Source organism: Ciconia boyciana, chromosome 15, assembly GCF_034638445.1.
Source record: "Ciconia boyciana chromosome 15, ASM3463844v1, whole genome shotgun sequence".
Classification (NCBI taxonomy): Eukaryota; Metazoa; Chordata; class Aves; order Ciconiiformes; family Ciconiidae; genus Ciconia; species Ciconia boyciana.
This window is the reverse complement of record NC_132948.1, coordinates 9,389,406-9,402,451: the sequence shown is the minus strand read 5'-3', so window position 1 is coordinate 9,402,451 and position 13,046 is coordinate 9,389,406. Positions and strand designations below refer to the sequence as shown.

At 44.0% G+C, this 13,046-nt stretch overlaps 1 protein-coding gene and 1 long non-coding RNA gene across 3 annotated transcripts; one reads left to right on the top strand and one right to left on the bottom strand.

Moving 5' to 3' along the window:
- Nucleotides 1–434: 434 nt before the first annotated feature.
- On the bottom strand, nucleotides 435–12,564 carry RHOF (ras homolog family member F, filopodia associated). Of its 2 annotated transcripts, none has more exons than XM_072880114.1 (5): nucleotides 12,334–12,564; nucleotides 12,114–12,201; nucleotides 4,977–5,086; nucleotides 4,110–4,244; nucleotides 435–1,975 (listed from the first exon to the last, which is right to left on the bottom strand). In XM_072880114.1, the coding sequence occupies exons 1-5, from the start codon at nucleotides 12,496–12,498 to the stop codon at nucleotides 1,811–1,813; spliced, it is 663 nt and encodes a 220-aa protein (XP_072736215.1). In that variant the 5' UTR covers nucleotides 12,499–12,564; the 3' UTR covers nucleotides 435–1,810. The 2 variants fall into 2 exon arrangements, with proteins under 2 accessions (XP_072736215.1, XP_072736216.1); XM_072880115.1 differs by lacking the exon at nucleotides 435–1,975 and adding an exon at nucleotides 3,099–3,306.
- LOC140659895 (uncharacterized) lies at nucleotides 4,141–11,522 on the top strand. Its single transcript, XR_012045267.1, has 3 exons — nucleotides 4,141–4,250; nucleotides 5,973–6,052; nucleotides 7,792–11,522. It is a non-coding gene; the product is annotated as an uncharacterized lncRNA (long non-coding RNA).
- Nucleotides 12,565–13,046: the final 482 nt, after the last annotated feature.

The following is a 13,046-nucleotide window of genomic DNA, read 5'->3' as shown; positions in this document are numbered from 1 at the left end:
CGTTTGGTTTTTTTTATCCTTTGAACTCTCCATTTATGAAATGTAAATTGTTTTATTTTGAGAGCAATGCTGGAACCTGCTGGATCTGAGCAGTGGACCTGGTTCTCCAGGGGTGGGGAGCTCTGCACATGGTGAGTAACTTGAGTACTGCAGCATGAGAAACTCAGATTAAAAAAGCAAGAAAGACTCCTGGTGTGGAGCTGAGGGTAAACATGGTAACTTCCTGCGCGTTGATGTTTCAGTTTCATACTGGCTAAGGTGATGTGTGGTTCTGTGTCTTTTACTGACAAATGTCTTCTTGTGGAGAAAGGGCTGCACCGTTCTTCAGGACTTTTCTATAGTCAAAGATGTGCACAAACTTGTAACTTTTTTTTTAATTTTTCCATTTTAAGCTCATAGGGATTCACAAACCTTAATTAAATCAAAACAAGTTAGGGGAAGAAAAAAAAAGTAAGATTTCAAGGATTAAGATCTCTTTAACCTGCATGTAAAATAATAATGAAGGCTCGTGCCAAAACAGAGTTTTTCACCAGCTGGTCATGTAACCAGCAGAGGATAAAGTTGCATGAAATCTGTATGATGTACAGTTACCAGGCTCTGTAACAGGGCAATGTTTATCTAATAGAATCTTGGCATGCACTGCCTAAGCTTTTTGGCAAAAGGTTGTGTCTTGTTACTGTTATGCAAGTCCTACGTATTCTCCCTTAGGACGGTCTGTAGTTTGCCTTGTACGGAAAGGTTTCAGCAACACCTGTACTGCAGAAACCTCCTTCCCTGGCAAGGGTTTGGTCTGTGATGACTACAAACTACTGACTGCTCCTGAAATCTGAGATCTCACTGCATGAGGATGTGCAAAAGAACTAGGAGATTTGAGGCACGTGTACTAGGTTGTGCAGTGGGAGTGTCCCTCATCCTTAAACAGACAACTGACACCTTCATCACAAAAGGGAAAATCTTAATTTATAACAGTAGAGATGATTTCATCAGTTTATGAACACGAGTTAAGTATTTCCCCTAGCATACACCAATACGTATTAAATAGGCTATATAAGTTTATTATAAAACTGACTTGACATTATACATAGTAGCTGTCTGGAGTACTTCTAACTTGGAGTGCTGTACATTAAGTATTTTCCATGATACTTCATTTCTGAATTGGAGCAACTGATGTATTTCCATTGATAAATACCACTTTCTATTACAGCAGCAGGCCTTGCAAGGAGAGCTCTAAAGGAGCAGCTCTGCAAAGCTGGCCCAGTGGTACAGGGGCAGTAGTGGATGCTCTGCACGCTCTGGGGGCAGCTTGAGGCTAACTTGTACCACTGCCACCAAGTAAATTCATTTGAAAATGTTAAGACAGAACTTCATTTCTGTCTCTTCAAAGGTGCCTGATAAGCTGCTCTAACATCACTTCTTCTAAAAGATGTGGCTTTTCTGCTTGAAAAAGACAGTAAATTGTAGCTATAACACACCACAACTATTTATCAGAGGGGAAAAAACCCACTAATTAAGTCATATAGTAACAGTCACTGTTTGTTGCAATTTCAATAGTGAGTCCAAGACCTGACTGGTGGTTGGTTGCAGTTAGGAGCAAAAGCCAGATGGACAAAGGCTTGCAGCATTGGTTAGCCTTGATAAAGAGCTTTGAAAACTTTGTAAGAGAAGTACAACAGAAGTGCAGAAATACTAAAAATAATTAAAATTTGAAAATAAAAATTGTTCTAGGGATACAAACATGTAATGAAAAAAAAAGTCTTTAAAGTTATACTGTTTTTAAAATACGAATCACTTTGCTCTTGTGCAGTCCAGATCATAATACTGAGCACACTGTCCGTTTCTTTTGGCGCTTGGCTTTTTTCATGGCATTCAGTGCAATAGTTGTTGCTTCTTTAAAAACATTTTCTATGTTTTCACGACATTTTGCTGAGCACTCCAGATAAATTTCTGCATTAATCTGCTGACAAGCTGCTTCACCCTGGAAAGAACAAAAGGTAAGAAAAGATTTAAACCCAGTGTATGAGAGAAGGAAGGTGAGATGGGAAAGAAAAGGAATTATTTTGTACATCTTTGTATCATGAGGTCAGGAAGAAAGAAGCTGCCTCTGAGTATAGTGCTAAGAGTGTAAGTGGCATTGTTAAATAAACTGGTTTTTTTTTTCCTCTATGCCTGGCCTAACAGTTCAGTGCATTACAGATTCTTAAGATGCAGAATGCTGATAGTGTAAAAATATTCTCAGTATTAAATTTGTTTAAAATAAATGCTGAGCAGATACTCAAGTCAGGATAAGATGTCTACACAGGGATATTTTTTCAGGTCTGACCTTAACTATTATGTGATGTCACCTTTAGTATTGAATGTCACATGCAAGAGCAGAATCTGGACCAATGTCTTGCTGGTGCACATGCAAGAACCCTAACTTTTGCTCTGGAGCATCACAATGGCTCCGCCGAAATTCTTGTATACACAGATGGGTGTCTGCATTTCTCAGCCTCACCCCAATGCATGCAATGGGAACAGACTAGAATATAAAACATTTGCATGCAATCTTGGTTGCACGAAATCACTACAGACAAAACACAGTGATTTCTTACTTGGCTTGTGATCCTTTTATTGTCATTGCAGAGTCAGCCCCCAGTTTTGAATGCCTGTGAGCCCTGGAATGTGAATTCCAGGTCTGCAACCCACAGCTCACAAACTCTGCATTTATTTATTATAAGCCCTCAGGGTGGGGTCACTTGAGCACTCAGGCTTCTATAGGGGGATTTTTCTTCAGCATATTTAAGTGAAGTTTGTCTCCTTCCAGTTGTTTGCAAGCTGCAGTGCTGGCAGATATTGTTCAGCGCCTCTGTGCCTGGCATTGGAAGCATCACGTCGTGTGACTCAAGATGCCATCAGCTGTAAAAGACTGAGGTAGTGTATATTTAAGGGGAGAAAAAACCAAGTGGGAGGGCTCGCATAGGAGACAAAGTTTGTACAGCATGTGGGCCCTGGAATTTAATTGCACGAGGCCTCAGCAGACTTGCCAAAAGTGTCTGTTGCTTGCCCTGAACCTCATGTGTGAGTGTGATGAAGGGAGTTATTAATGCAAATGAGGGACAATCTGCAGCTGTTCACAAAGCGACAGGATAGGTATCTTATCTTCTGTGCAGGGAAGACAAGCTAAAAGCCCAGCGTGGTTTAGTGGTGATGCAGTTGCAGTTTCTTTTCATGCTGTTTAGAAAAAGGAGTGATTCATTCAAGGTCTTAGTGCACTTAACCTTGTTCCCCAGACGTGTCTCAAACAGTTCAAAAGCTGCTGTTCTTGCTCTGAGATGAGAGGAGAAGGATGGCTTTGTAGTTAAAAAAAAAAAAAGTGGGAGACCTGAGCAGAAAGGTCTTGTGTGACATGGGACAAGCTGTTCCACCACTAACTGTTTCTCCTGTACCTAGGACAGCTATGCTGGTGTTGTAAGACTAGTTGTAAGTCTCACTGCTTTGTAATACTTAAATTGAAAATATTTGATAATGTGTACATTTTTTTTAAGATTACTTTAGAGACTTCAAAGAAAAGCCTCTTATGTTAGAAAAGCCTTGCAGATGTTTTTGCTATTGTCCTTGAAATGATTTATTTTTAAATAAGGTTTGCAAAACACATTTTTTCCAAAACAGTATTTTTAATCCTGTAATGTATACAGTAGCATCTCCAGTCTTTCTCACAATTCTGATCAAAGTACCAGTGATGGGAGCAACGTATCCTAATAAAAATTATGGAGTCCAACAAACTTGTCAAGGCTTACAAATCTGTAACAGTAATAACCCAGCTGTGAAAGGAAACAAGAATGAGATGTGATGAGCCTAGAAGGCATAGCTAGTAGTTTCCTTTCAGACACCCCAAGAAATACAAAACGCTCTTTACTTTGGTACAAAAGATGCGTGGTGATTTGGCCACTTCCAAAAAGGACTTACAGAAACCCCTGTTGGTGCTGACTGTCAATAATTTCTTTATCTGGACACTGTGATCACCTAATTTTGGAGTATCTGTGATTGCACTTTTGAGCAATGATGCCATTGAAGTAAGTGTGCTTTATCTCTTGCAAAGAGAACACCACTTTATATGCACTTGTATTTACCTGGTTGTAAGTAATGGGTTCCTGCTTAGAAGCCCTGAGCTTGCGCAACTGTTCTTTGTCTTTCCGAAGGTCTGTCTTGCAGCCGATCAGTACAACTGGGACACCTCGGCAGAAGTGATTGACTTCAGGATACCACTGATGGTAGAAAAACAAAACTTTTACATCTGGCTTTTTTTTTTCTGAAATAAAAACAATAAAGCCAAGGAACAGAACCAGCATTTAATATATGCTGCACTTTCAGCGTTTTGAAAGTCATTAATGTAGTGGTAGGGGCCCAACATGCATTATTTACATTACAGAAACATTTAAGTTCTACCCAAAGTCAATTGCTTTATAACATCTGCAGCTATGCCAAAGTGCGTGTTTAACATCTGTTTAAATTCAGAAGAGATCCTCTGAAGTCATATTTAAGAGCAGAATTTGGACCAAGGCTTGCTTTGTTTTGCTGGTGCTATGTACAGGAACGCTAACTTCTGCTTTGGCGCATTACAGAAATCCTAGTACAGACAAGTGGTTGCTTACATGTCTCTCCCCTGTAGTTAAATATGCATGGGATGGAAGTAGACTTGAATCTTAAATGCCTGTGGGCAATCTTGGTCGTGTGACATTGCTGCAGATAAAGCAGCAATTTCACCGCTGCTTTGTGATCTTTTTAGTGTACTGCAGAGTCAACACCAGTTCTGAGCACTTACGAGCTGTGGAGAGGTGAGCTCCAGGTCTAAGGTCTGTGATGATGAGTGATCTGGGCATCTCCACACCCAGGGTACAGGACACTAAAAGCATTGGCTTTTTTAATCTGATATCCTGTCATATATCAGGCGTATGTAATTCATTTAAAAGGTTGAAGCAATTATGAAAGCCTCTTACCTTAGCTGCTACGTTATCATAGCTAGTGGGGTTCATGACATCGTAACAAATTAACACGACATTTGTGTTCTGGTAAGAAAGCGGTCGTAGCCGATCGTAGTCCTCCTGCCCTGAAACACAGAGAATGTTTTGGGTGAAAGAAATCTGTCTTTAACAAGCAGTATGATGGGAATATGTAAAGATACATACTTGAGATCAAGAACAACAGTACTATAATTGCATAGACTGAAAGTTTTCCATACTTGTAAAATTCCTTCCATTAAATGCAGGATATTGCTCTTCGCTGACAAAACCAATGCTTTAGAATATAAAACCTGTCCTTGGCAAGTTTTAATAAAAAGCCTGCTTTGTCCAACTGCTAAGTACTTAGAAGCAGTTCTAATAGCCGATTGCCAAGTTGCTGCTCATAAGCAAAATCAGCAAGGGGAACCTGACAGTTATCGATTAAAACATTTGCAATTTGGCAGTGGTTCTGTTCTCCCAAATACATTTGTACATGTGATGCTGTGAGGAGAAGAAACACCATATCTGCTAGATATGAATGCTGCAGTAAAAATCTTAGTGGCAAACTTGCTTTTCCCAGCCCAGTGAGCTGCGAGGAAGCAGCGATAGCACACTGTGCCTTTAGCACCGCTGCTCGCTGTAGCAGCATGCACGTGATTTTACAAGACATGCTGCAACATGAGCCAGGCTTAAGTGGTCTTTGAAGCAGGACTACCCAGCAGATCTTACGGATGCTGCTGAATTCTGGAAAAGCAGGGGATTTGTCATACTTCTGATTAGGGATATTCTAGTATGTGATCTGACAAGAGGAAGCTAATTTGCTTCAGACCTGTACTCTTCCCCTTGCTGTACATATGACTTAGCAGTAATCACTGTGTTGGGGTCTGAAGGTATCTTGCTTTGAGAGATTAAGTTGAAGAAAGCAGTAATTACCAGATATAGTTGGCAGCTCAGGAAAAAAACCCAGTCTTTTTCATTTGAGATTTTTTTCAGAGACTTAATAAGGAAGAAACTGTGATTTAAGCAGTCTGTGGAAGATCTATTTGCCACCTGAATGCTGCCCCTGGAATCAGGTATGTCTCTGATGCACTGAATTTCCACAACAAGAACTGGGAATGCCATTCCTTCCCATGATCACCACAATGTACAGACAGCCCAGAAACTGCCCTACAGGGAAGTTACACATCTCAAATATTTGTACTGATATTTTAAATGAAGGGATGCTGAAAATTTCAGCATGCCCCAACTTTATACCAATTATTCCTGCCCTGGCACCTGGCTCAGTTCAAAGTCACATACTCATCACTCTAGCCAACATGCTTGTCTCCCAGCTGCAATCTGAAGAATTGCAGATACCAGAAGCCCAATAATTCTACAATACTTTGCCCCCCTCCTCAATTTAAATGATGGATCGAGATACAGGTTATTACAAGGCAATCCCTACTGGATAAGCTGTTACTCAGTTTGCCTGAGATGTCTGTAAAATGGGAATCTTAGGTTTGGACTACTCTGTATTTGAGCTCCCACAAGAGCAGCATGGTCCGTGGGCGAGGTGCAGAACAAAGAAGGATTGATCCCTCAATGTTTAATCCAGAAATAATAGACAATTGACAAAATTATGCATGTTGTATAAACATTCAGAGCAAAGACTGTACTGCTTAGTCCTCCTTATTCTCCCAAATCCACCTACTTGTTTGCAACCGATTTACCATTTTATTGCTGACATAATCCTCTAAATGCATTAAACGTATCAGGTGCCAAATGTTTTTTTTTTCTCCTAACTTCCTCTAGTGTTATGTGCTGTGTATGATTTTCCCTGCTCAAGTTCATGCCTCTGAGCTTCTACCAATGTAGCTTGTAAAATCCAAAGGTCCCCACAGTTATTGCTGACAATTTGTGAGGCAGACAGGACTGTCCCCTTGGAAGAAACATGTATGTTTGCTTGGAATCAGAACATACAGCTAAAACCATACTCTCCTGGGTAACAGAAGATGTGTCTTCAATGATGTGACACAAATATGCTGTATTGCAAGTCAAAAACTATAGATATGCCCCAGTGAACTGCACTTTCATCCTCAAAACCAGCTGTGCAGTTACATTTTTTTAAGCAAACTGAGAAAATAAATGCACAAGAAAATGCTGCTGTATAAAATGCAGCTGCATGCATATTTGGAATTTCAAATACAGAGCACAGAATAAGGTATAGCGCACAGACCACAGGGGGGAGGTTACACGGTAATTGCTTAACTTGTATTATGGTTGGATGATTGCAGTGCTCACTTGGAAGGAGAGGAAGCTATTCTTTAAGTGCTCAGATGCAGTTCTTCAGTTGCTGAGGATGTAACAGGACCCAGATCAAGCTGTGTCTAAACATCAACATCCCTCTCACTGAAAACAATCCCTTTTAGCCCCTGTCCTTAAGTGCTGCTGATGAAAATGCAAGAAAGGGCCTGGGAGACTTTTTCTCTGTAAAGCTGCTCAGTCTGTGGTCAGAGATAATTTGGCACAGATTTAGGTCTTCTAGTAGAAGAGTTTTTAAATGAAGGAACAGGGCTGAACCTGAGCAGTAACTGAATGTATATGCAAAGCCCTCGAGTGTGCTTCCTCAAGCACAGGTAGCTGTTTTCTTTCCCCAGTTAACAAAAAGCATGCTGTAGAAGAATCGTTCAAATATATGCCTATGACTCTCCTCTGTCGTGGTTAAACCACAACACTTCCTTAATTCATTGTAGTATTGGAGAGCCTGTTTATTGTTTTAAAAGAAAAAACTCCATCCAGCTGCATTCACCTAAAATTTGCTAATTCTTTGCAGAGATCACACTCCTGCATGCCTCTGACACACTGCGTAACCCACATCACTGCAGTCCGGCCCTGTGGCGGGGTGGGACCTCAGGTGATGGCTGAGGGTGAATGGGGGAGGAAGTGAAACCACAGGTCTCGGTCTCGCATGTATGTTCGCCTTGTCTGCTCTTCCTTACCCCTTCACCAGTTCACCACCGAAGAAGTGCCAGCCTGTGCATTGCTCAGTCTGTAAAGGAGCTCAGCACCCACTGCCATTGACAGGCGAGGGTAAATGACAGAGTCAAGACTTGCCAGGCTAGGAGTCTACCAGTACGTGCTGTCCTAACGTACAGCAGCACTGTCCATTGCGACCAACCGCCAGCGGGTAAGGAAGAATGTAACATCCTGCCACCCGGTCCAGACCAGCTGACCACTTCCTCCATATGGCCATGCGTGGTCTGTAACACTCCACACTCATGGTTTAGGATCGACATGGAACCGTGTGATGGCAAGCCCTCACAGGCACGCAGAAATGCACCCAATTCTCTTTGATTTGTTATTCTGCAGGCTCCATGGGAATACTGCAGTTATTAGCTTGCCAGCTATGTTTTTTCACTACTGAGTTTTAAAAAAAATTGCAAAGCAGGCATTCTTGGCAGGAATAAAACCAGTAGAAGAGGACACGTGGGGGGGGCACCCTTCAATTAAAAAGTTCAGGGTTTTTTGGCTTCCTCAGGCATGTCCTCCCTTTCAAAGTTATGAAAAATTATTCTTGCATATACCGGCTCTTAAAATTCCTCTTAAGGCCTCAGACTGCCATGCATCTGTCATTGCAGACCTGAAAAACCCCACTGAAGGCTTTGTGTGTGCTTCCTGCCAGTCAGAGTGAGCACCCACAATGATGAGGCATTACTTCCTCCCCAGCCTTCCCAGCCCAGCAGAGCTCTTTTCTTTGGTCTGAGAAAGTCCTGCACTGAACAGCATCAGAAATTGAACCTTGCGTCTGACCTGCAGCTAAAGCATCAACACTGCTCCCTTAGTATGTAAAAAATTAGAGTTAATTTACCTCTCAGTGCCTTTGCCTCTATCGAGCACAGCAAGAAATGGAAACTTCTAATTGAATAAGCAGCTGCAAAGCCTGTTTGCGGATGAGAGAAGTGATATTACAAAGCCTTTACGCGTTGCATATGTATACCACCAACTTCCTGCAACAGCAAGAGGTGTCTCTGATGAGGAAGATAGAGTAGCATAGTATGAAAGTCTCACAAAAAAATGTTATTCTAGCATATTTTTAGACTAACTAATTAACTTAATTTGTTACCAAAATTCTTGTCAAGAAAAAAAAATACCTTCTGTAGCTTGAAATGTTTGATTCTTAGGCACTTTGCTTGTGTCCTCCTTCAGTAAGTAGGACAAGCTCAAAGTCTCAGGCTGCACAGGACTTGACAATACAAAGAATCCTTCTAACTTTAAAACAGCCCACGGAGCTGAACCTGTCCTTTACCTTCCCATGATGCTAAAGTATGTGCAGCTCTAGTGTTGCTCTTAGCAAAATCCTAAAAATATTGAGGTCCTTGCTGCAGTGGGTGCATCATGAAGATCCCCTGATGCTTTTTAGAAGAACAGCTTTGCCTTCTCCTCCTCTGTACTGCTACCTGTCACTTAGCGGAAGCCCTTCACCTCAAAGTTTTACATCCTTTTCATCCCAGTTAAATGATTTTATGATAATCTGAATGATTTGGGAACCTTTCAGACTGAGAAACAAAACACAAGCATAAAGCTGGTTTAGGATTTTAGAGAACAGCAAGACCAACTCAAGCAGTTCAGTAAGTCAGAAGATTATTCACAAAATATGGCCAATATGCTGCACTGTTAAACCACTGTACTTCCAGTAATAAGTTGTGTGTTTAGATTTGTCTTTAAGATGCAATTGCTGCTGTACGTCCACCCCAGAGCACCATCACCCAGCTGAGAGAGGAATTTAATGAGCTGCTGCTGCATGAAACAACAGACCAAGTCAACATAGTGAAACCCTGATTCCAAACCTGCATCTCCCATGCTGCATCCACGTGGCAGAGGGCCAGGAGCTCTCTTGTCTCCTGAACTGGACGCTCCCCTTGCTCTTCTCTTACTGCACTATTTGAACTTAGAGGACAGGACACAACTCTTGGTCCTAGTCAAACCCTTAAGGAACTCAACATCAGTTTTGTATTATTAAAAACAGGATGGGATTAAAATGTATGCTCAAGTGAGTTCTTCCTCTAGCATAAATTCCAGCTTCAGAAAGAGTATGAAAAGCTGCTTGAATTACAGACTATGACACAGATCTGCAACATAAAACTACGTAAGCAGCTTTGAAACAGAACCCAAACTCAAGTCTTTCCCCCTCCCAAGCAAATGCCTTAACCAAGGTGGCAATGTCTCCCCTTTCTTTGCACCTGATAATCTTGATGTGTCTCATGCAAAGCAAAAGAAATTTAACACGAAGGGAGGAGACAAGTGTCAGCAGCCTCTAGCAACTTGCAGCCTGGTGGCCATGACACTGATCTGGGAGGTGAAACACGTTGGGTTTCAAGGTTTCCAGATGAGAGATGGAAAGCAATTGCTCTTTCATGGCAAAGAGCTCTGCCAACTAGGCAACAATGGCATCTCCACTTCCCAAAGTGTCTTATAAGACACAAAATATGCACTGCTCTGTTCTTCAATGGGGCAGTGCTTTGGTCCAATACAGTATATATAGCTGTGAACTAAATGTGGAAGGGTAGACACTTTCTGCTAAAGTTACATGGCTGAACAAGGAAACAGGGTAAGACAAGCCACCAGCACTGGGTTCAGCGAGCATTCTCTGGGCTGCTGATGGCTGCAGGTCTTGCACAGAGCTGAACTCCCTGCATGACACAAGGAGCTGGGCACTTATGTCAGGCTTGCGAGAGTTTAGTGCTGCAATACTGAACTTGCCCTACCTACTGCTGTTTCTGGATCCAGCCCATGTTCCTTAAAGCCTGGAAGAGCCTCCAAAGGCAAATGTTGGAAGCTGCAGCATGGTGATTTTAAATGAGAGCCAGCCAAGTATCAAGAACTGTGTGACAGGCAAAAATTCCACACTGACATCAAACAAACATAGAACTCGACAAGTTCACTGTGGCAAGTTCTTTGTGCCAACACACTATATTAAGGAAAGCTCTCTTCGGTTGCTCACTCTAGATTTCAGCCCTTCTCTTTTCCTTTAAGACTTAAATACAAAAGCCTTACCATTCAGTAGAAGCTACATTATCCAAATCACTACACTCAAGAACAGTAACATCAACACAATAAGGTATCTTGACAAATTGGGTGGTCAGGATCTTACTATACTGCAGTAAAGATTAGCAATAAAATTTACTTTTAGATTAAAAGCCTTTAAATTATCTATTCAGATATCATGTACGGTATGCAAGAAGGTAAGTGTGTTTTATTACTATTAAAAATGAATATAGACTGCATTTGGTTCTTATTTGTCTTGGTGTAAATTTGGAACGACTCCGCAGGCTTGAACTGAAACAGATGATTTACACTGAGCTGAAACGGAGCACGTGTTAATTTTAGGGTTTGTTTAGGAACGCAGCTCGATAGCAGAGTCTAGAACTTTGAATGAAGTTGGACACCAACCATTTCACAAGTTCCTGAAATGAACCTGAACAAACTACCAGCATTTTCAAATAACTTGTACTGCTACAGCCTTTTCTTTTGAACACAAACCAGCCTTTTTCTCCTTCACTATTCGATCACACATGGCAGGAGATTAAAATATTTTCCTGGTTGATTGTATTATACTTTGCATCTGGGAGCTGGGTTTTAATACCTTCAGATATGTTTGCTATTTGATGTGATTTTCTTAATAAACTGGGTTGTTAAGATAATGAACGAGTCCATGGCTAGAACTGCCATCACACGAGCGAGCGACCCTTTTTTTTCTGGCAGGCACATTTATGCATGCAACAGGTAACAGTTGTTGTTTTGTTTGTACTTTAATCTCTAGCAGTCCTAACTGCAATATTATGCTAAAAGTCTGATAGTAGAAAAGCAGCTTGAAAATATGTCCAGCCTTACGGTCTTCAAGTATCAGTCTGGTTTAAGTTGACACAGCAAAAGCTGCTGGAACAGAAATACGGGCACGTCACAGGAGCAGCATTTTACACCGGTAAAAGCAGTTTCTGCTTATTTCTCTGAAATTACGAAAACCCGGGGGCTGGGTTTGGGCTCAGTTCCAGGCCGGTGCCCCAGCGCGGTCCCACGCCAGCGGCCGCACAGAAACCGCCTCTCGCCGTTTTGGGATCGGGAAAACGGAAAGCGTGTGTGAAACAAACCCCTTACCTGCGGTATCGTACAAATTCAGGGTGACCTCCTTTTTGCCCACCGTAACGCTGGTAGTATACTTCTCGAAGACGGACGGCGCGTATTGCTGCAAAGGGAGGAGAAGCAGTTCTAGCTAGGGACAAGCAGCTCGCAGCCGGCACCGGCCGCTTTGCCGGGCGGTCCCCAGCCCCTTCGCGCCCCGGCCAGGCCGGGCCCGGCGGCGGGACAGCCCGCTCACCTCGGGGAAGGCGCCCTTGGCGTACACCATCAGCAGCGACGTCTTCCCGCAGCCGCCGTCCCCCACGATCACGACCTTCACCTCCTTCTTCCCCGACGGGGCGGCCGCGCTGCCGCGGGAGCCCCCCGCCGCGCCCTCGGGCAGGGCCCCGTTGGCCGCCTCCATGGAGCGGAGCGGGGCCGGGCACGGCGCAGGGCCGCCGGGACGCGGCTTCCCCCCGACCGCCGCCGCTCTCCGGGCGCCCCGGGGCGGGCAGGCACCGCCCGCGCCGCCCCGGGGATTGGCCGCGCCGCGGGCGCCGGCGCCTCAGGTGCCTCAGGGCCCCGCCCGGGGCCGCGCCGCCGCCTCACCCCGCGTAACCCCCGGGGCGGCGGCGGGTGCCTCTCCCCGAAGCCCCGAGCCCCCTCACGGGTCTGGGGCGCCCGCGGCATCGGCTCCGCACGGGCGTGCGGCTGCCCGGGGTCACCCGCGGGGCCTCGGCACTGAGGTGAACGCAGCCCCGGTGAGCACCGCGGGAGCCCCCTCAGCACCCCGTCAGGCCTTCCCCCCCCAAAACCCACAGGGGCTGTGCACCCCTGTCCTCCTCGGTGGGCCCCCAAGGCCTCCATCCACCTGGGGACGTTTGGCCCTGTCCCCTTTGTGCTCCCCATCGACCCGCCATGTCACCCACGCTTGGGTGCTCATCCCCGTCCAGCAACTGTGGCGCCAGCGTC

Excerpts from the sequence above, each read along its gene's own strand:
- RHOF (XM_072880114.1), bottom strand. The coding sequence starts at position 12,498 with ATGGAGGCGGCCAACGGGGCCCTGCCCGAGGGCGCGGCGGGGGGCTCC. Across the intron at positions 12,202-12,333 it reads CCAAGGGCGCCTTCCCCGAG|CAATACGCGCCGTCCGTCTT; the intron begins GTGAGCGGGCTG and ends CTCCCTTTGCAG. Across the intron at positions 1,976-4,109 it reads AACCCATTACTTACAACCAG|GGTGAAGCAGCTTGTCAGCA; the intron begins GTAAATACAAGT and ends TGTTCTTTCCAG.